This window comes from Bos mutus, chromosome 24, assembly GCF_027580195.1.
Source record: "Bos mutus isolate GX-2022 chromosome 24, NWIPB_WYAK_1.1, whole genome shotgun sequence".
Classification (NCBI taxonomy): Eukaryota; Metazoa; Chordata; class Mammalia; order Artiodactyla; family Bovidae; genus Bos; species Bos mutus.
This window is the reverse complement of record NC_091640.1, coordinates 61,723,886-61,746,717: the sequence shown is the minus strand read 5'-3', so window position 1 is coordinate 61,746,717 and position 22,832 is coordinate 61,723,886. Positions and strand designations below refer to the sequence as shown.

At 48.7% G+C, this 22,832-nt stretch overlaps 1 protein-coding gene across 1 annotated transcript in view; it reads left to right on the top strand.

Annotated features, from left to right (window-relative positions):
* Nucleotides 1–805: 805 nt before the first annotated feature.
* KDSR (3-ketodihydrosphingosine reductase) overlaps nt 806–22,832 on the top strand; it is a 42,852-nt gene continuing 20,825 nt past the window's right edge. The window contains exons 1-6 of the mRNA XM_070361955.1: nt 806–983; nt 6,812–6,901; nt 8,979–9,035; nt 12,885–12,950; nt 13,142–13,237; nt 18,139–18,330. Coding sequence (XP_070218056.1) covers nt 876–983; nt 6,812–6,901; nt 8,979–9,035; nt 12,885–12,950; nt 13,142–13,237; nt 18,139–18,330 — 609 coding nt within the window. The 5' untranslated portion in view covers nt 806–875. The remainder of the gene's footprint in view (nt 984–6,811; nt 6,902–8,978; nt 9,036–12,884; nt 12,951–13,141; nt 13,238–18,138; nt 18,331–22,832) is intronic.

The window sequence follows — 22,832 nt, the reverse complement described above, 5'->3', positions numbered from 1 at the left end:
AAATTCCATGTATATGAAATATCCAGAATGGGTAAATTCACGGAGACAGAAAGATTAGTGATTACTTAGAGCCCGAGGGGGTAGGAGGAAACGGGAAGTGACTGTTACCGCGTAGTTATTTGTGTGTGTTGTCGGGGCGCAGCTAAATGACGGTGGTGATATTTGCACAACGCTGACTATATAACGCACTTTAAAAAGGTGTATTGTATGGTGAGGGAATTAGATTTCTATAAAGCGTTTGGCTTTTTTAAACCCTGCCCTGGTAAAAGGTGAACTTTGAACTCAAGGAAGCTGAGTGACCTGAGCGATTCTAGAACTCCCTGTCCAGGCCTTCCCGGTCCTCGGCAAGCGAAAGTGCGCTGTCACCATTTTCTAAGCACGAAAGAAAATACGAAATGGAGCCCGGGATTCGCGGGCCTGATGCCGGGCCTCCCGCGGTGGAGCGAAGCCCGGAGGTCAGGTCCGGCGCGTAGACAGCCCCGGGCCGCCGCCTCCGACACGGGGAGGCTTGGCGCCCGGCCCCGCCGCCCTAAGGAGGCCCCGCCTCCCCGGCGGAGGGTGCTGGTCCGGTCCGGGCGCCGGAGACTTGGGAAGCCCAGGGAACTCCCGCCTCCGCGCCCCGCCCCTCGCACGGAGCCGACCCCGCCCCCCTCCGCCACCGGCCGCGCCCGGGGCCAAACACCGGCTTAGGCCCCGCCCCCGGCCCCGCCCCACGCGCCGCCGAACCCCGGCCACGCCCCGGCCCCACCACGCCCTCCGACCACGCCCCCAGCCCCCGCCCCGCGCGCCGCCGAGCCGCGCGCCGCCCCGGCCCTGCCCCGCTGCGCGTGACCGCCGAGCCTGCGCCGAGCTGCGCCCGGGCCGCCGGCCGCGCGATGCTGCTGCTGGCCGCCGCGTCTCTCGTGGCCTTCGTGCTGCTGCTCTACATGGTGTCCCCGCTCATCAGCCCCAAGCCCCTCGCCCTGCCCGGGGCGCACGTAGTGGTGAGTGGCCCCTGAGGCCGCGGCGGCGTCGTCCCCGGAGCGCGGGCCCCGGAGCGCAGGCAGGCCCGCCGCCCCGCCGCCCCGCGCCGTCTCCTCCGCGGCCTCTGCTCCCCCGGGGCCGGTGCGGGCTCGGGGGGCGCGCGTCCGCTCCCGGGGCGTCTCCGGGGTCCGAGCGTTTGGGGGTTTTTGTGCTCGGGCTCCCCGATGAGTCCGCCGAGGGCCAGAGGGGCTGCGGGACTCCGCCGGGACCCCGCGGCGTGCGGCCCTGGCCGGGGTCCGGGGCTCCGCCGGGGCGGCCCCCAGAAGGCGGCCTGCGCGAGTGACAGCGGGCAGAATCTCTCCGGCGGAGCGGCAGTCCTCGCGAGCGGCGTTGGGGCCCTTCTGCCCCGTCTGCACGGCCTGTGCCTGATGGACTCGGCCTGGGGTCGGCAGGTGCCGCCCCCGTGCAGAGTCAGACGGTTCAGCCAGAGAACCTGGCTTGTGCGTTGGGAATGAAGGGGACGTCTGTGGGTTGGTTTGTTTCTTACCAGAAACTCCTGTCTTCGACGATCCCTTTTCTGCAGGTAGACCACCTCACTTAAACAGAAAGCCTTCTTTATTGCGCCCGGTATGCCACCATTTGCTGTGGCTTTCTGGGCCCTTTTCTTACTTGAATTTTTTTATAAGCCCGAGGCACGTAGAGACGGGAGGTTATGAATAAGAAAAGTTAGTTACTAAGCAGTTATCGCAAATCCTCCTGGTGTGGGAGGTGACATATGGGTGTCCTGGCTAAGCTCCGAGCATCGCTGGGATGAGATGGAATGGGATGGTCGTTGCTTTTAGTGTGTCTGACGTCCCGCGGAGAGTTTGTGAATGGAAACATATATTTTGTTTAATTTCTCTCGTCAAACTATTAGTGTACTTCCAGCTCCTGCCATTCCTGATGCAGAAGATAGATAGGGAGGTGAGTTGTTAGTTCATTAGCAAGGGGGAGAGGAGCAAAATTTTACAATCATGTTACCTTCTGAAAGGGTCACACCTGCAAGAGAACTTCTGCCTCAAAAACTGTGGCTGTGAAACTTGGGTTTTTAGCAGTGATGTTTGCAGAGCATACCTTGAAGTGTTTATAAGGGACTCTCACTTAATGGCGACTCTGGTCCTACCAACCCCATCATGCTTCTGCAGGCAGTGGATAAGATAATGAACACGTCTGCTGGGGTAGATCCCACAGAATTTCTTACTTTCACCATCTCATTTGGCTGTGCCACTGTAAATAATGTGAGGACGACATGAATAATTCACATGATGTCACCATCTGTCTTCTTTTTTTAATGACATAAAAAGAGTAAAAGTGTAATTGTTTTTCTTGAGATTTGTTAGGACTAGACCCAGTCATGTAAGGAAAGGGGCCAGTGTTTAGAATGTCTTGCTGATGGGGAAGCATGAGCAGGCTTAGGTCAAAACTAGTTATTCTTTTGTTTTTAAAATAATTCTGATTGACTAGTGTTCTCTCTCTAATTACAGTGGTAAAGCTGTGCAGCGAGTCTTACACAGTGTGTGTGTACACGCACATGTGCACACACTTAGTCACTCAGTTGTGTCCGACTCTTTGTGACCCCATGGACCTTAGCCCGCCAGGCTCCTCTGTCCACAGGACTTCCCAGGCAAGAATACTGGAGTGGGTTGCCATTTCCATCTCCAGAGGATCTTCCCAACCCACAGATCGAACCCACATCTCCTGCATTGCAGGCAGATTCTTTATCATCTGAGCCACCAGGGAACCCCTCTTACACAGTATATACTTATAAAAATCAGCTGTCTTTTAAACAAAACTGTTAAACTGATTTGGTGAGAACTAGAAAATCAGCCGGCCCTTTTGGGGAGATGGATGGAGAAGCTGTTCTGACAGCAAAGTGCCCTCTCTTGCCCTTGATAAGAGGTGTGTGGTGCAATTGAAGAGATATTAACCTTTAAAACAGTAGTGGCAAAGAATAGTCAGAGCGAGTGATAAAGAAAGGCAGTAAACTGTTATCTTTAGGGTCTCATGTCTCAAGTTACCAGTGGTCAGGCAACTCGGTACGTATTTCCGGTTTTCTCAGCCATTAGGAAAATCTCTTATGTTTTCTTATACCACTCAAGGGTAATGTAGCCTGGATTGACTTACGCATGTGCTTAGATACCTTCTATGAATTAGCTGGCTTGGACTGGAAGGTCAGTTTCCCATGAACCATGACTCAGAAGTGGGAAGTCTTATTCTTGTTTTCATGGACAAATCTTAAAAAATTACACCTTGTTCTTCGTTGTGCAGCAGTTTGATACAGCTTGCTTACCTGTTTCAGTCTAGAAATAGGACGGTAACAATCACACCTACAGAGCACTTGAGAGCATATACATTTTCTCAGTCACCTCATCACTTCAACTTCCATGTATTCATTGAACAACAGGGAATTTTTACTTACAAGTTTTGGCTTTTTTTTTTTTTTTCAGGGAAATGGCATCATACACCACTTTGCAAATTAATGGTAGGCAGGTACTTATTTAGTAACCGTTTATGCAGAGTGCTGTGCTAGGAATGAGGATGGTAGGTCAGACTTGATATTCCTCCTCAGCGAACTTGAGCCTGACCTGGAAGCTCAGGCAGGCACAGAAGGAGCTGCAGAAGGTGCAAAAGTGACAGACAGGACAGAGCGACGGAGTCCGGACAGGCTTCTTGGAGGAGGAGATGTTGGGACCGGCCTCTGCAGGTTCCATAGGATTTGGAAATGCAGGTGTGTGGGAGATATTAGGTGAAGGGACCTGTAGGCAGCAGTAACAGCCAGGGGACATTTTTAATGATCTTGCTAATTGGAATGTCTGATAAAAAATAATAAGCCAAAACCACCTATGAAATATATATATTTTGAATATTTATCTACATTGACTCAATGCACATGAGTTAAAGCAAACTCAGGGAGATGGTGAAGGACAGGGAAGCCTGGCGTGCTGCAGTTCATGGGATCGCAAAGAGTCGGACACAACCGAGCAACTGAACCGCATTTATTTATATGGATAGTCTGGATCTTAATTGCGGCAACCACATTTGTTCGTTGTGGCAGGTGAACGCTTAGTTGCAGCATGTGGGATCCAGCTCTCTGACCAGGGATAGAGCCCAGGCCCCTGCACTGGGAGTCTTAGCTACTGGGCCACCAGGGAAGTCCCCCTATAAAGTATTTTGATAGCAAAGAGCTCTCCAGAGGTGACTCTTAGGTGGGATAGCAGATGTGTCTTAACAGTAACTGGTAGATAATTGGTTAATTAACCCAAAGAAATCCCTTCATTAGTGAGAAGCTGAGGCTCAGGAGAAACAGGGGAGTTCCATGGAGATAGGTACATTGTGTAGGAAGGAGTCTTGATGATCTTTAAAGTCATGAGATGGGATCAGAGATATTCTTTACAGCAAGATTTATATCTAACAATAAAATACTCAAAACAATCTAGATACCTGACTCTAGGGGAATTTAGCTAAGTTTTGATATAGCTATCTAATGCAATACTGTGTGTCCTTTTAGTTTTTTGACTATACTTTTTTTTTTTTAAAGGTAGGATACAAAATTGTGTAAGGGCAGATGCCTATCTGACTCTTCTCTTCCTCCCTCACCTGCTCCCCTGGCCTGTGTTATATAATGTGCGTAGGAAAAATGAATAGAAAGATAATGTTACATTTGTGTCATTAAGTTAAATGTATTTTTGAGCCCTTTCTATATGCCAGGCATTATACTAAGGGCTGGGAATATAGTGTGTGTGTTAGTTGCTCGATTGTGTCCAACTCTTTGCAACCCCATGGACTGTAGCCTGCCAGGCTCCTCTGCAGGAGAATTCTGCAGGCAGGAAGACTGGCGTGCTTTGCCATTTCCTTCTCCAGGGGATCTTCCCAACACAGGGATCGACCCCAGGTCTCCTGCATTGTAGGCAGAGTCTTTACCATCTGAGCCACCAGAGAAGTCCAGGATACAGTGGGGAGCCCAAATAGAATTGGTATTTTTAGGGAGTCTGTGGAGTGGTAATGGGAGAGATGATTGTGAATCAGATAGTCACACAGGTAAATGCACGGCTGTTTGGTTATGGAGTGATGTAAAAGCAAGGGGGAAAAGGCTGCGGTGCTGAAAAGCCGGCTGGGGCGAGGGCGGGGGCGGGGGGAGGGGAGCTGCGCCGAGAGCAGCCTGTGAGGCTTTCCCGAGGTCGTGATCCTTTGAGCTGAGATTTACTGGGTGAATAGATGCCAATTAGATGCAAAGAGGGGAGGAGAGCGTTTCTGGCAGGGAAAATAGAATGTGCAAAGGTCCTGTGGCTGGAGAAGGCATGACTGGGAGCCAGCCAGTATGGCTGAGCTGTGGACGGCGAAGACGAGAATAGAGCCAGGAGAAAAGCGTCACTGTTCAGTGTTTCCACGTGATCATGTATTATTTTATAATAAGCGGTCGTTTAAAAGACCGTAAGATATATGCTGGCAATTATTCTTTTCATCTCCTGTAGAACTGATCACTCATAGAAGATATATAGAAAAACAATGTTCATTTGAATTTGGACGCAAAGCCAAAGTAATGTGTTCATTTTTATTTGTTAATTTATTGAAGTATGGTTGATTTACAATGTGTTAACTTCTGTGGCATAGCAAAGTGATTCAGTTATATATAATATATACATATACGTTCTTTTTTGTAATGGTTTACCACAGATTGAATGCAATTCCCTGTGCTGTACATAGGGCCTTCTTGCTTATTCATTTTGTGTGCAACAGTTTGCATCTGTTAAGCCCGAACTCCGAGTCCATTCCTCCTCCGCCCCGCCCCACCCTGGAAGCGCACGCCTGTTCTCTGTGGGTCTGTTTCATAGGTTCCCTTGTGTCATACATCAGATTCTACATACAGCCATATCATGTGATACTAATATGTGTCTTTCTCTATATCGCTTACTTCACTTAGTACGACAATCTCTGGGCCCATCTGTGTTGCTGCAAACAGCATTCTTTCTTTCTTAAAGCCGAGTGGTTGTCCACTCCATTCCATACGTGCAGGCACGCATACAGTGCCTCCACACGTCTTCTTATCCGTTCGTGGGCGTTTAGGTTGTTTGCGCGCCTCGGCTGTTGTGACTGGTGCTGCCGTGAACATAGGGGTGCACGGATCTTTTCGGATGATCAGACTGAAATGTGATTCATCAGCTAGATGTATAGGGCTCTTTCCCCCCAGTGGTCTCAGAAATATAGGTGTGCAGTGGACAGTTCAGTACTGGAAACAGCCAAAACCACATGCCCTGCTGACAGTTCTTAAACTCCATTCATTCTGTCTGGGATGACGATGCTACAGCAGCTGAAGATTTAGCTCCTGTAGGTTAGATTTTGGAGCCCCTCATAGTTGTTCTATTTGTTTACGTTGGGTCTTAGTTGCGAGGTGCAGGCTTCGTTGTCCCGGGGCGTTTGGGATCTTAGTTCCCCAACCAGGGATCAAACTGCCTCCCCTGCCTTGCAAACAATAAATTCTTTCTTTATTGTTAGTATTTATTTACTTTTAATGGAAGTGTAATTGCTTTACAGTATTGTGTTGGCTTCTGCCAAACATCAGCGTGAATCAGCCGTAGGGAACCCACGTCCCCGCCCTCTTGACCCCGCCCCCTCTCGGTCCTTCCAGAGCCCGGGTTTGAGTTCCCTGCGTCAGACGGCAAATTCCCATAGGCTATTTATTTTACATGTGGCGGGTTCTTCACCTCGGACCACCCGGGAAGCTCCCCCGCCCGCCCCCGGTCATAGGTTTTTTAAATTTACTACAGAAGGGAAGTTTCAAGTGCTAAAATTTCTTCATTTCTGCTTTTAGGTTACAGGAGGCTCCAGTGGCATCGGAAAGTGCATTGCTATTGAGTGCTATAAACAAGGAGCCTTTATAACTCTGGTTGCACGGAATGAGGTAAGTCTTCCAGTTAGGTTCTTAGGTACTGAGTCAGCATGATGTGAGTCACAGAGGCCGTGCGAGCCTCGCACTGTTCAACCTCGTCTCTGCTTGGAGCTGTGATTCCTGTGCTGTGCTCAGTGGTGTCCAACTCTTTGCAACCCCGTGGACTGTGGCCCACCAGGCTCCTCTGTCCATGGGATTCTCCAGGTAGGAATACAGGAGAGGCCTGCCATGCCCTCCTCCAGGGGATCTTCCCGACCCAGGGATCGAACCCAGGTCTCCCGCATTGCAGGTGGATTCTTTACCATCTGACTGGTTATTTGTGTTCCAGGCAAAAACTTCCTGGTTGAAGTCAGGTTAGCTCCACAGATATTTATTCAGGGCCAGAAACTCTGAGGCAACATTGCAGAGACTGCAGACCTCGGAGAAGCAGAGACTTAGGTGCACCCCTGGCCGTAGGCAACCAGCCCCCTGCCTGGAGCCACGGACAGCAGCGTTGGAGGGCCGATCTGAGTCCTGAAGGATGACTGTAGGCGTTTCTCTGTAATTTGCTTCTGATGTAATCTCCATCTGTAGTGAGACCCAAACTGCACAGGGGAAATCTCCCTCCTCCCCAGCAGTTCCACAGAACACGGGTTTTTCTGTGCCACGTCAGCACCAGATCTGTTTTCCTTTTCTGTTCAGTGTCTGTTTTCCTTGCCAGGGCCCAGGGCAGGGCGCTCTGTTCTCCCCGATAGTCCTGCGTCCTCCTGCTCCCCAGGTGGGGGGACCACGGTGGGCCTTCTGGCTTGGGCTTGAGCTCGGTCACAGTGGGCGCTTGGGACATCTCTGTTGGCTTTAGAAATGAAGGGAGGACGATGGACCGAGGGGCAAGTGCAGCACAGCGTCGTTGATGGGGTTTGATTCACCGGTGAACAGGGAGGGTGGCGGGGTGGTAGCTGCCCTGGGGCTGAGCAGGGGGGCACACAGCTGGGCAGTGCCCCTGGGGGATGGCCGGCCACAGGGTCCCCGGGGACCGTGCAGATCAGGCTCGGGCAGCCATCATCTCTTTAAAAATGAAGAAAGGCAGAATTAGCTCCCTTTTGTTTGTCCCTGGACTCCTAACAGCGCATCTGCTGTGGCATCAAAACCACCTTCCTCGACTGAAAACCCGGCTGTGGTGGAACGGCATCCTGTGAGATGTGTCCAGTGCTGAGGTTGTACAGAAGACACAGGAAACGGGAGGCAGGGCAGGCCCGCGTGTCAGGGCCTCCCAGGCTTTCCGTGGCCCCTGGCATTGCTGGGGGTGAATGAGCCTTCTGGCACCAAGGCCATTACTCTAGTGTGATTTTAAACTCCGACGCTGGCAAAGTCAGATGCTGTCCCTCTCTATTAATAGAATAATATGGTTTTATTACAGGCACGTTCTTGTATAGAAAACCTCCACGTCTTTTGAAAGGACTCCCTGCTCCTTTTGTCTTCTCTGCTGTCATGCTGTATTTAAATTCTAGCACTGATAGCAAATGGAGGCGCTGTAAATGGATCTCTGATTCTTGAAAAAGACTAAAACAAGCACCATTGAGACCTTGGGAGAATTACTTAATTACCGGACAGTTTTGCTTGTCCTCAGAGTATTTTTGGAAATAGGCAAGCATAGGTTTACCTCTTCCATCTCACAAGTGATTTTTACTTTATTTGCTTTTTTGGTGGAGGAGGGACTCTTTAGATGATCTTGCAGGAAATCATTATGCCATGAAATCACACATACCCTTCAGTTTGGGAATATGTTTCATATCTCCGTAATGACAAATGAAAACATTTATTAGAATTGATGGGAGACCCTTAGCAATTAATACTGATGACTGGGACTTGAGATTCATTAATTTTTTAATTATCTTTCTCTGCGGTGAATGTAAAACCTCGCATCCCGTTGTCACAGCTTAGCCTACTTTATAGCCGTGTGGTCCGCAGCTCTGCACACAGGTGCTGTCCCGTGTGCTTTCTGGCATTTAACAAATCCTTGATTTAAAAAAAATTGCTTTTTCTCTCCTTTTAAACAAACAAATGGACAAGTAGACCATCACCAGAACTAATCGTTCTCTGTTGCTTTCAGGACAAGCTGTTGCAGGCAAAGAAAGAAATCGAAAAACACTCTATTAATGATAAACAGGTAAAGTCACTGTGCTCATGATGTATTTTCTGTCTAATCAGGACAGGTGTGCAAAGGAAAAGACCATGACTTCATCTGTGAATAGTTTGTTGAAAGCAGTTCAGTTCAGTTCAGTCGCTCAGTCATGTCCGACTCTTTGTGACCCCATGAATCGCAGCATGCCAGGCCTCCCTGTCCATCACCAACTCCAGGAGTTCACTCAGACTCACATCCATCGAGTCAGTGATGCCATCCAGCCATCTCATCCTCTGTCATCCCCTTCTCCTCCTGCCCCCAATCCCTCCCAGCATCAGAGTCTTTTCCAGTGAGTCAACTCTTCGCATGAGGTGGCCAAAGTACTGGAGTTTCAGCTTTAGCCTCATTCCTTCCAAAGAAATCCCAGGGCTGGTCTCCTTCAGAATAGACTGGTTGGATCTCCTTGCAGTCCAAGGGACTCTCAAGAGTCTTCTCCAACACCACAGTTCAAAAGCATCAATTCTTCGGCACTCAGCTTTCTTCACGGTCCAACTCTCACATCCATACATGACCACAGGAAAAACCATAACCTTGACTAGACGAACCTTTGTTGGCAAAGTAATGTCTCTGCTTTTGAATATGCTATCTAGGTTGGTCATAACTTTCCTTCCAAGGAGTAAGCGTCTTTTAATTTCATGGCTGCAGTCACCATCTGCAGTGATTTTGGAGCCCCAAAAAATAAAGTCTGACACTGTTTCCACTGTTTCCCCATCTATTTCCCATGAAAACATGTCAACTGTTCCTAATTACATTGTTTTTAAAATGGTGAAATTGTTTGAATTATTTTGGATTTCAGGTTATTACCAAAGCAATGCATATCCTCTAACACACATACACAAATTCAAGTGATCCAATTACAGAATGCTTTCCTAGAAAATGATCTCATTTCAGTTATTTATTCAAATTAACATAAGGGGAAGGAGGTATTAAAAATATTTTTTGATTATGCAATTTTTTGATGAATGCAATGGCATGTGTATGTATACAATATATATTTTAGGCTAAAACATAATGATAAATTAATAGCCACACACTCATCACCCAACTTAAGAAATGGCATTTTCTAGGTTGGGGGCCCTGAAATCTCCTCTGTTTGCCCACATCAGCCTTATCCTTCTGTCTCATTCCTAGAGGTAACCCCCAACTTGATTTTCATAGTTTTTTTCTTTTGTTTTTTAGTTTTTTGGCTGTGCCACGTAGCATGTAGAACTTTAGTTCCCTGACCAGGGATCAACCCCTCGCCCCCTGCATTGAGAGTCTTAACCACCGGACCACCAGGGAGCTCCCTTCCATTGTTTTTTGTTTTAGTAATTTGACCATAAGTGCATGTCACCCTAAGAAGAGTGTTTACTTCTGCTTCTTTTTGAACTTTATGGCATCATTCTTATTTTGATAGCTTTGTTGAGATAGAATTTCACATACCGTTTAGCTCACTGATTTAAGGTGTGCAGTTCAGTGGGTTTTAGCATATCCACAGAGTTACAGTTATTGCCACGTTCAGTCATGGAACACTCTCATCCTCCCGTAAAGGAGGTCCATGTTCTTTAGCAGTCAGTCCTTCTTCTCTTCCAGCCCCTCCTGACCCTCGGCAATCACTAGCCTATTTTCTCTAAGTTTATACAACATCATTCTTTGTGTATTCTTAGGCAACTTGATCTCTTCACCTGATATTGTTGGTAAAATCCCTCAGTTGCTGCATGAAGTAATCGTTCATTTTTTTTTATGCTGTCTAGAGTTTTCTTCTATATGTAGACTCTCCTCCATCCATCAGCTCTCTGTCTAGAGTGTCTTGTCTGTGTAGACTATCCTCCATCCATCAGCTCTCTTTCTAGAGTTCTCTTGTCTGTGTAGACTGTCCTCCATCCATCAGCTCTCTTTCTAGAGTTCTCTTGTCTGTGTAGACTGTCCTCCATCCATCAGCTCTCTGTCTAGAGTGTCTTGTCTGTGTAGACTGTTCTCCGTCCATCAGCTCTCTGTCTAGAGTTCTCTTGTCTGTGTAGACTGTCCTCCATCCATCAGCTCTCTTTCTAGAGTTCTCTTGTCTGTGTAGACTGTCCTCCATCCATCAGCTCTCTGTCTAGAGTGTCTTGTCTGTGTAGACTGTTCTCCGTCCATCAGCTCTCTGTCTAGAGTTCTCTTGTCTGTGTAGACTGTCCTCCATCCATCAGCTCTCTGTCTAGAGTTCTCTTGTCTGTGTAGACTGTTCTCCGTCCATCAGCTCTCTGTCTAGAGTTCTCTCGTCTGTGTAGACTGTCCTCCGTCCATCAGCTCTCTGTCTAGAGTTCTCTTGTCTGTGTAGACTGTCCTCCATCCATCAGCTCTCTGTCTAGACTTCTCTTGTCTGTGCAGACTGTCCTCCATCAGCTCTACTGTGGGTGGGTATTTAGGTTGTCTCCATTTTTTTTTTCAGTTTGCTTTCTTTCTTGCTGTTGCTAAAGTTCATCTCTGTGTACTTTGTACAAGGATGGAATACACCTAGAAATGAAATTGTTGAGTTGAGTGCATGCATCACCAAAATGGTTACACTCCTGCCCCTAGTGACTCCTTGCCAATACTTGGTATTAACAGACTTTGTAATTTTCGCTTTTCTGATGGGTTTTAAACGGTGTCTCACTGCGGTTTGAATTGCCTCATTTTTTCTCTCCAGAAATACGTTAGAGAACTTGGTTGTTTTTGTTGTTAAGTCGCTAAGTCACGTCCAACTCTTTGTGACCCCGTGGACTGCTGGACTGCAGCATGCCAGGCTTCCCTGTCCTTCACCATCTTCCAGAGTTTGCTCGAACTCATGTCCATTGAGTCAGTAATGTTAAGATGCTAAGGTGGTGAAGCAAAGAGAACTTTGCACATCAGTCAGATAAATCTGCCTCGTCTCTTAAAACAGCTGTGGCATAATCCTGGGTACCCCAGAGTTTATTGAATCAGTTCTCTTTTATTGGCTGTTTGCATTTTTCTTCCTTTGCATTCTGTGCTGCAAGCCGATGTCCTCATCTACCTCTCTTTGTGTGTGGGGGGTTTTTTCTCTAGTACCGGGGCCTCCGTCTGTACCCCCTTCTCTGAAGCCCACAGACATTGGAAAGCCGCCAGCTCGGTGGGTCCCCCCAGTTTCGTTGTTTTGTTTTCCTGTCCCTGTGAGCTCTAGTAGAGAAGGGGCATCATCTGGAACACGGATCTGGAGCGTCCAGTGAAGGCCAGTCTCGCTGACGCCGTGTCCGCTCCCTCTCCCTCTCGTTAGCCCCGCTCTTCACCCGGCAGAAGCCTCAGGTCCTGTGGAAAGTCCTTGACTTGCACGTCCAGGAAGGGGAATGTCCTCAGGGCTAGGGCGTGCAGGAGGGTCCCAGGGCGGCCTCCCTTCCCAGAGCTGGCCTGTTTCTCTGCGAAGCATAAGCAGGGCCCTGGCGACATTTTTTCCGTGGTAGTTTGTTAACAGTTTTTTTTCCCCCTGCCAAAAATTGCCCATGTGTGCAGGCTGAGTTGCTTCAGTCATGTCCCGCTCTGTAGCCCCCCAGGCTCCTCTGTCCATGGGCTTCTCCAAGCAAGAACACTGGGAATGGGTTGCCGTGCCCTCCTCCAGGGAATCTTCCAGACCCAGGGATCGAACCCCTGTCTCCTGCATCCCCTGCGTTGTGGGCGGAGTCTTCTACTGCTGAACCACTGGAAGGCCTGCCCTCCCACCCCATTTGCCTCTCCTGATTGCATTGTCATCAGGTTTCAAGCCCTGCAATCGGAACATCCAAATTGCGCTCCTTATCTACTGGAAAAATGTGCCTTTAATTTTTAAAGACAGTTCTTTTGAAGCCCTGCATAGCTTTGATCATTTTTTTCTCTTTCTAACAGGTGGTGCTTTGTATATCAGTTGATGTATCTCAAGACTATAGCCAAGTAGAGAACGTCATAAAACAAGTAAGAGGTTGGGTCAGTTGAAGTTAATCCACTCGCCTTTTGATTGGTCCTTGCCGGTTTGATGTGTGGCTTGGAGTTGGCATATCTTCCCTGTAGGTCTGATAGTTTTATAGATTTTATTTACTGGCTTGATGGGCTACTCACGGCATCTTTGTTTCTCTTCCTCGATGCCCAATTTGATAAACTTCCAGGCGCAGGAGAAGCTGGGCCCGGTGGACATGCTTGTAAACTGTGCAGGAATGTCACTTTCAGGGAAATTTGAAGATCTTGAAGTTAGTACTTTTGAAGTAAGTAAAAATTTGTTTCTTTTCTCACTGTGGTGGCCCATACATTAGAAGGGAGAACTGCTGCTGCTGCTGCTAAGTTGCTTCAGTCGTGTCTGACTCTGTGCGACCCATAGATGGCAGCCCACCAGGCTCCCCCGTCCCTGGGATTCTCCAGGCAAGAACACTGGAGTGGGCTGCCATTGCCTTCTCCAGTGCGTGAAAGTGAAAAGTGAAAGTGAAGTCGCTCAGTTGGGTCCGACTCTTCGGGACCCCATGGGCTGCAGCCCACCAGGCTCGTCCGTCCAGGCCAGACTACTGGAGCGGGGTGAACGGGGAACTAGTTCATGGCTAAAACTTTATGAATGAAGTAGGTGAAATGCATTCCAGTTCAACAGAAGCTTCAGCAAACTACAGGAAGGCTGGACAGGGTTTTAGTCCCAGTGACCATCCAGCCTTAGAAGTTTACTCAGGCCGCTGGACCTTGGCTTCCTCAGCTGTAAAATGGGAATGCAGCCTCCAACCTGACACAGGTTAGTATTGACTTACTGAGGTCATTTTATCAACAGAGCTCTTTGTAAGCCAAGAGATGCTGGATTTTCTTGTCAAGTATCAGTGTTTTTAACAATGAAAACCAAAAAAAGTTGAAGAGCAGACTCTGGCATTCTCAAGCCAAGAGAAAAAGACAATGCATCATATTTTTGTTTGTTTTTTAAAAATGTCAGCCAAAGAAGTACACAACAGACTTGAAATCCTTCTTAAGTGTATACATAGCATGTTTTTCTTCGTTTGATGTTGCGCCAGCTGTCTCTTGCTGGTCTGTAGAGCCTTCACAGTGGTGATGGGCTTTGAATGATCTTCTTGGTGAAGTTAGAGTGTTTTCTTCGTTTGATGTCGTGCCAGCTGTCTCTCTCTTGCTGGTCTCTAGAGCCTTCGTGCTGGTGATGGGCTTTGGATGATGTTCTCAGTGAAGTTAGAGCGCACCCGCTTTTGTTGAAGAGGAGATTCCCAGAGTAGCAGTTCAGACGTCCTGCTCTGGCAGGCTGGGGGAAAGCACTGTGAACTCTGTGATTTCACGTCAAGCTGGGCAAGTCCAGCAGAGGCAGAAGCAGAGTGATGCCTTAGCTGGGACTCTGGTATTGTAAGGCTTCTTTATCAGCTCAGCAGAAAAGATAGCTGTTGGGTCAGGACTTCCTGGTGGTCCAGTGGTTACGACTCTGCCTTCTGAGGCAGGGGCTGTGGGTTCAATCCCTGGTCTGGGATCTAACATTCTACATGCCACTCAGCACAGCCAAAGGGGAGGGGAATCAAAAGATAGATGTCTTGACCTATATGCCTTTATCTCTAGGTATTGACAGGGAGATTTTGAAGATCATCTCAACAGCTTGAAGGAAGTAGCTGTAGTCTAGGCATGAAGGGATGAGGGGAAAGAGTTCAGAGGTGGCTGGTGTGAGAGGACTGTGAGTGTGTGTGCCTGTGTGTGGAAGATGATACGAAGGGAGGTCGGCGGACTCCTCGGTCGACCATGGACGGTGAAGAGGACCGGTGTGCAAGGATCTGTGTGGTTGCAGCACGTAAATACACAGCCGTGCAGCCGGGCGCCGGGGAGCAGGGTCTGTCCAGGGCAGAGAGGGAGGGTACCTGCATCTGTGTCTAACGGAGGTCTGGAGCTCAGAGTCAAAGATCTGTGGGGGTCATAACTGAGCAAGAGCAGCAGGAGCTAAGCACATAAGACCGGGTGACTGTGCGGGCCTGCCCTGGCAGTCCTGGTTAAGACTCTGTGCTTCTGCTGCGGGGCTCACGGGTTCAAGCCCGCCAGGGGACTAAGATGCTGCCTGCCTTGTGGTGTGGCATTAAAAAAAAAGTTCATGCAGCTGCGGGTGGGTGTCAGTGACGAGGAGAAAACACAAAACGGGTGAGATGAAGGAAGAAATAAAACACACGTATAGAATATGAAGTATGCTGCAATATTTAAAAAATGCCTGAATCTAATCTTCTAAAAAAACTCGTTTATTCTCAGCCTGTCTCCCACCACGCTGTCTCCTTCCCTCTGTCTCTCTCACTTTGTTTGAAAAAGCAGTTACAGTCCATTTCTTTGGCACCCCCCCGCCCAGCCCCACATCACCTCCACACCAGCACCTCTGCACACGGACTGCTCGTTGCTCTATCCTAGCAGTGGTGTCATTCGGGCTTCCCTCTAGTTGCGGCTCGTGGGCTCAGGCGCTTCACGGCATATGGGATCTTAATTCCCTGAGCAGGGATCAAACCCACGTCCCTGCATTGCAAGGCGGGTTCTTAACCATTGGAACACCAGGGAAGCCCCAGTAGGAGTTAGTTTTGACTGGGATTGCACTGACATTATAGATACATGTGAGGGAAACTGACATCTTAACGATATTTGGTCTTCTAACCCATATAACATAATATATATCTCCATTTATTTAAGTTTTTTAGCAAAATTATCTCAGTCTTGTTTTGTAATTTTCAGTGTGTGGAGCTTGCATATTGTTTTCCAGTATTTTATATTTTTTGATGTTAGTGTAAGTGGTTTTTTTATTTCAATTTCTTGAGTTTTCATTGCTCATGTAGAAAAAACTACAATTGATTTTTGTGCATCGATTGTGCAGTGTTGCTGAACTAAACTATTAATTCTAGTGTTCACTGGACTTTCTGTATCCAAGATCTTGTCATCTGCAAGTCTTCCCTCTTGCATTGCTCTCTAGATACGCTTATTCCATGGGCTGGAACTTCCAGTGCAGTGTTGACTAGAAGTGGCCAAAGTGGACATTTTTGTCTTGTTCCTGACTTTAGGGAGAAAGCAGTTAGTCTTGTACTCTTAAGTATGATGTTAGCTTTGGTTTTGTTTGTTTATTTTTGGTAGATGCCCTTTACCAAGTTTAGCAGTTTATCCTACTTTGCTGAGAGTTTTTGTATGAAATGGGTGTTTAATTTTCTCAGGTGCTTTTCCTGCCTCTGCTGGGTGACCATAGCGTTCTTTTCATCGTCAAATAGCGTGTTAATATGGTGAATTACACTGACTAATTTCCAGATGTTTCCAGCCTTGTGTTCCTGGGATAAACCTCCTTTGGTCAGGATGTGTTATCCTTTCTGTGTTCTTGAGGGATATTAGCTGTAGCGTTTTGTAATGTTACTTTTTGGTTTTGTGTTACTTTTTGGCCTCATAGTATCAGTAGAAGAATAGTCCCTCCTTTTCAGTTTTCTGTTAGAATTTTTCCTTAAATGCGTGGTAGAATTCACCAGTGAAGCCTGAGATTTTCTTTGTGGAAGGTTTTAACTTTAATTTCTTTAATAGATGTAGTGTGTGCCTGCTAAGTTGCTTCAGTCACATCTGACTCTTCACGACCCCACGGACTAGAGCCTGCCAGGCTCCTCTGTCCACGGGATTCTCCAGGCAGGAATACTGGAGTGGGTTCCCATGCCCTCCTCCAGGGGGATCTTCCCGGCCCAGGGATCCAACCGTGTCTCCTAGTCGCCTGCGTTGCGGCGGGTGCTTTGCCTCTAGCGCCACCTGGAGGGCTTCCCTGATAGCTCAGCAGAACACGCAGGAGGCAGGGGTTTCACCTGGGAGCCTCTATTATTTTTTCTGCTTTATATTGCACATGGTGATAGACCTAGTTTTTTATAAGACTTTTACTGTAGAAGCATTGTAATACAGTATCATGAGACTTTCAGGTTGAAAGTGTAAAAGTTTTTCAGAGTTCCCGGGACGAGGGCAAAGGAGACCCTTGGTACCCGTGCGTGTCCTCCCCGGTCACCAGAGCCCACAGGCCCTGGGTAGTTACTGCGGGGGGGCGGGGAGGGGGCCTGCCTTCTGCTTCCTCTTTCAGTCCTTGGCGCAGGCCTGTGAGATCACACCGTGTGAACCCAGTTTTCCCGGAGGAATTAAGCAGAGTTTCCAGCTTTGCTGTTCATCAGCAAACGGGCGCGACTGGTAGAGCCCGGCCCGCAGTCGGCGCTCTTAACCGCTGTCCTGGCCTCTGTGGTCTCTCCGTCACTTAGAACTAACAGGGCAGGAAATATTTAGAAGCTCTTCGCTCACAGTGTCTCTCAAAAGGATTACCAGCACCGTGCAGTGTCCTTTTCTAAGGAGAAGACTCATTTTGTCCAGGCTTCAGCAAAGACCTAAGTGCTGTCGTGAGAACGTGAGGTTAGAGTGAAACAGGAGATTGAAATAGGCTCCCACGGGCGGACACAGGGAGGGGCGTGAACTGGGAGGTTGAGACTGACGTGTGCGCGCACCGCCCTGTGTAAACGAGGAGTGGGAGGCTGGAGGCCAGGGAGTGAGCTCGGCGCTCTGTGATGACCCAGAGGGGCGGGATGTCCTTTGCACGGAGCTGATTCCCTCTCTTGTACAGTAGAAACAGCGACATTGTGAAGCAACTGTATGGCAGCAAAAAAGAGGAGAGAGAAAGCAAAGAAACAGGCCCCCGGCAGGGAGCCCTGTTTGTCACGATCACTTCCGGGACCCTTCAGTTCCTGTTTGTTCAGCAGCTCCGCTGAGCGCCCGGTAACCCGGGCTCCGGCTCGGGGCGGGTGCCCGAGGGGCGTGCCGGTGACCCGGGGCAGGTGCCTGTGGGGCGCACTGGTGACCCGGGGCAGGTGCCCGAAGGGTGCTCTGGTGACTCGGGGCGGGGTACACGAGGGGCGCGGGCGCACTGGTGACCCGGGGCGGGTGCCCGAGGAGCGCGCTGGTGACTTGGGGCTGGGTACCTGAGGGGCGCGGGTGCACTGGTGACCCGGGGCGTGTGCCCGAGGGGCGCGCTGGTGACTTGGGGTGGGGTACCCCAGGGGCACGCCGGTGACTTGGGGCAGGGTACCTGAGGGGCGCGGGCGCACTGGTGACCCGAGGCGGGTGCCCGTGGCGTGCGCCCTGCTCAGGCTCCAGGCCTCTTTGTTCCCTGCAGAGGCTGATGAGCATCAACTACCTGGGCAGCGTGTACCCCAGCCGGGCAGTGATCGCCACCATGAAGGAACGCCGCATGGGCAGGGTCGTCTTCGTGTCTTCCCAGGCCGGGCAGCTGGGCCTGTTTGGTTACACAGCATACTCTTCATCCAAGTTCGCCCTCAGGGGACTTGCGGAGGCTTTGCAGATGGAGGTAAGAGCGTCTTCACTTTTACATTGATTCCTTTCAGCCCAGGGGGACATGTTCCCCTTTCAGTTCAGTTCAGTCGCTCAGTCGTGTCTGACTCTTTGCAACCCCATGAATCGCAGCACGCCAGGCCTCCCTGTCCATCACCATCTCCTGGAATCCACCCAGACCCATGTCCGTTGAGTCGATGACGCCATCCAACCATCTCATCCTCTGTCGTCCCCTTCTCCTGCCCTCAGTCTTCCCCGGAATCAGGGTCTTTTCCAGTGAGTCAGCTCTTCGCATCAGGTGGCCAAAGTATTGGAGTTTCAGCCTCAACATCAGTCCCTCCAATGAACGCCCAGGACTGATCTCCTTTAGGATGGACTGGTTGGATCTCCTTGCAGTCCAAAGGACTCTCAAGAGTCTTCTCCAACACCACAGTTCAAAAGCATCAATTCTTCGGCGCTCAGCTTTCTTTATAGTCCAACTCTCACACATCCATACTTTGAAACTAGAACTTCGTAAATCTGTCTTCAGTGTAAGAGAATTGACTCCACCCCTTGAATTTGCAGTTACCCTGTTTTCATTGCATAAAAGATGATAGGTGTTGACAGAAGCAAGATGGCTGTGAGGTATTTGGCTTGCTTAATTTAATATGCACTTTGCTTCTGAACTGTGGTGTTGGAGAAGACTCTTGAAAGTCTCTTGGACTGCAAGGAGCTCCAGCTCTTCCATCCTAAAGGAAATCAGTCCTGAATATTCATTGGAAGGACTGATGCTGAAGCTGAAACTCCAATACTTTGGCCACCTGATGCGAAGAACTAACTCATTTGAAAAGACCCTGATGCTGGGCAAGATTGAAGGTGGGAAGAGAAGGGGATGACAGAGGATGAGATGATTGGATGGCATCACCGACTCAATGGACCTGAGTTTGACGGGAGTTGGTGATGGACAGGGAAGCCTGGCGTGCTACAGTCCATGGGGTCACAAAGAGTCAGACGTGACTGAGCAACTGAACCTAACTTAGCAGTACTAACATCTTCATAGTATTGTGGGCAGATGGCAGAGCTCTTGTGCTTCAGACATCTGCAATAAAGTGAGTATCACAATAAAGCGAGTCACATGAATGTTTGGTTTCCCGGTGCACAAAAAGGCTATGTTTACACTGCAGTGTGCTATTAAGTGTGCAATAACATTGAAAGGAACCATATAGGTTCTTAATTTAAAAATACTGTATTGCTCAAAAATGTTAACCATCTTCTGAGCTTTCAGTGAATCCTTAGTAGTAATATCAAAGATCACTGATCTCAGATCACCATAACAAATATAGTCATGATGAAATGTTTGAAATATTGGGAGAATTACCAAAATGTGTCACAGAGTCATGAAGTGAGCAGCTGCTGTTGGAAAGCTGATGCCAGTAGACTTGCTCAATGCAAGGTTGCCACAGCTGCTGTTGGAAAGCTGATGCCGGTAGACTTGCTCAATGCAAGGTTGCCACAGCTGCTGTTGGAAAGCTGATGCCAGTAGACTTGCTCAATGCAAGGTTGCCACAGCTGCTGTTGGAAAGCTGATGCCAGTAGACTTGCTCAATGCAAGGTTGCCACAGCTGCTGTTGGAAAGCTGATGCCAGTAGACTTGCTCAATGCAAGGTTGCCACAGCTGCTGTTGGAAAGCTGATGCCAGTAGACTTGCTCAATGCAAGGCTGCCACAGCTGCTGTTGGAAAGCTGATGCCAGTAGACTTGCTCAATGCAAGGTTGCCACAGCTGCTGTTGGAAAGCTGATGCCAGTAGACTTGCTCAATGCAAGGTTGCCACAGCTGCTGTTGGAAAGCTGATGCCAGTAGACTTGCTCAATGCAAGGTTGCCACAGCTGCTGTTGGAAAGCTGATGCCAGTAGACTTGCTCAATGCAAGGTTGCCACAGCTGCTGTTGGAAAGCTGATGCCAGTAGACTTGCTCAATGCAAGGTTGCCACAGACATTCATTTGGTAAAGAATGCAGCATCTCTGCATGAGTGCTAAGTCACTTCAGCCATGTGTGACTCTGTGGGACTCCGTAGACTAGCTCGCCAGGCTCCTCTGTCCATGGGATTCTGCAGGCAAGAACACTGGAGGGGGTTCCCCTGCTCTCCTCCAGGGGATCTTCTTGACTCAGGGATTGAACCCTCGTCTCTAATATCTCCTGCATTGGCAGGTAGGTTGCTTACCACTCTCACCACTTGGGAAGCTCAAACCTTCAATTAGTAAAAAATGCAGTATCTATAAAGTGCAATAAAGTAAAATACAGTAAAATAACTATGTCAGACTTCCCTGGTTTTCCAGTGGTTAAGACTCCAAGCTCCCACTGCAGGCAACATGTGTTCAACAACCGTTCAGCACGGTTGGGGGAGTTCCACATGCTGCACAGGTGGCCGAAAAGTGAATAAAAACAAGGAAGATGCACCTTGATTAGAAAATAATAATAATAAATAATTTAAAAATCCCAGTAAGCTGTGACTGTATTAACCTAATACTGTGTGAGTATGCAAAGGGGTAACCAGATACTTTGTTCCTTTTTTTGTCATTGTTCTTTAACATTCTTTAAAGATATTCCTTTAATGAAACGATCCTTCCTTTATGCATGCGTATTCAGGTGTTCAGTTGTGTCCAACTCTTTTCGACCCTGTGGACTATAGCCCGCCAGGCTCTGCTGTCCATGGGGATTTCCCAGGCAAGAATACTGGGGTGGGTTGCCATTTCCTCCTTCAGGGGTCTTCCTGACCCAGGGATTGAACTTGCGTCTCCTGCATCTCCTGCGTTGGCAGGCAGACTCTCTGCCACTGAGCCAGCTGGCCTGACTAATAGAATGAGTGTGTGTGTGAGGGAAATTTAGACAAATCGTTTGACTTGATCTCATCATCCTTGTTGGTAAAACTGAGAATAAGACTTGGACTAACAATTGCACTTGGCTCTCCTGATACTTACGTTTTAATATCCTAAAGAAATATTGATGAACGGGCGTGCTTTGTATCTTCATAGTTAGTGAGCGTGTCGTGGAAGGAGGGTGTTTGGGGTCAGCGTCCAGTCGGCGCCTGTCAGGCGTGTGCAGCTCCCCCTCCTCTGTGCTGCTGCCACCGGGGGTGCTTAGAGAGCACTGCATGGCTCTTTGCAAAACCATGTGCTCTAAGGTGAAATTCTTTCTAATTCTATATGTAGTTGGCCTTGAACATCATGGATTTGAACTGCACAGGTCCACTTGTGAGTGGCTTTCTTCCAATAAAGATGATAGGGCTACCTGATCTGAGGTTGGTTGAGTCCTCAGATGCTGCCCCGTGGGTGTGGTGAGCCCCTTGGAAGGCTAAATGTGGATTTTAAAATGGGGTCACGCAGGGAGTCAGTGCCTTTGACCTCCCCGTTGTTCAGGGGTCAACTGTGTACCGAAATGAAACACTACCTCATGATGTGAAAAGCCCAGAAGAAAATTAATTGTGGCCGTTTCTCTTAATGGAGAAGGAAATGGCAGCCCACTCCAGTATGCTTGCCTGGGAAATCCCATGGACAGAGGAGCCTGGCGGGCTGCAGTCCATGGGGTCGCAGAGAGCTGAACACGACCTAGCAACTAAACAGCAGCAGCAGTCCTCTTATAGTAAGAGTGTGGTTTGAGGATCTCATTTCATGATTTAGATTAGGAGTGGGTACTCCCCCCAACCGCCCAAAGCACCAGAGTGAATATTTTAGCCTTTGAGGGCTAGATGGTGCCTGTTGCAACTACTCAGATCTCTTATGGTAGCAGGAAAGCAGCCTTGTGGGTGGTTTAAATAAACAGGTACGGATGTGTGCCAATAAATCTTTATTCATAGAAACAGGTAAAGGGCCAGATTTGGTCCTCAGGCCATAGCTGGCCGACCTCTGATTCAGAAAGCCCCCAGAGAGCCCTGGGTGCTGCCAAGCAGAGTGCCATGCTGCCCTGACGCTGGATGAGCTCGTGTGACACAGACAGGTCCTGGGTCAGTGAGAGTCCCCACCAGCCTCTTTGGGACCAGCACGCTGTGCCCATCTCATCCCACAGGAATCAGCCACAAATTCCGTTTTCATCAACGGCCTGGATATGCTTAGCTGGTAAGAGGTCTCTGTAACATATGCTTAGCCAGTGGGGCACATATGGCTGTGAAACTTCCAACAAGAACACAAGTAATTTCTTTTGTAGCTTTCACTTTGATATATCCCTCTATGAATAACCATCTTCTTTTATAACAGTTTCCTGAAATACATGAGGCAGATGTCCTTGTGTAGCCTTCTAGATGATAAAACTGAGTTTTCCAAAACTCTGTCCAGTTGCTCAAAGCCACATCATGACTTTGTAACAGAAATAGTAGCAAAGTCTGTGCCTTTTGGCCCTGCCTTCTCGCTCCCTGCCTGCTCTGTGATGTGTCTGTGATTTAGGTCAGGGTTGCCTCAGCTCTTCCCTTTGGTCTCAGAAACCCAGCAGGAGAAGACACGTTTTGGGATTGAAAGGCGTGTACGAGGGCTTTCTGTCCCCAAGTC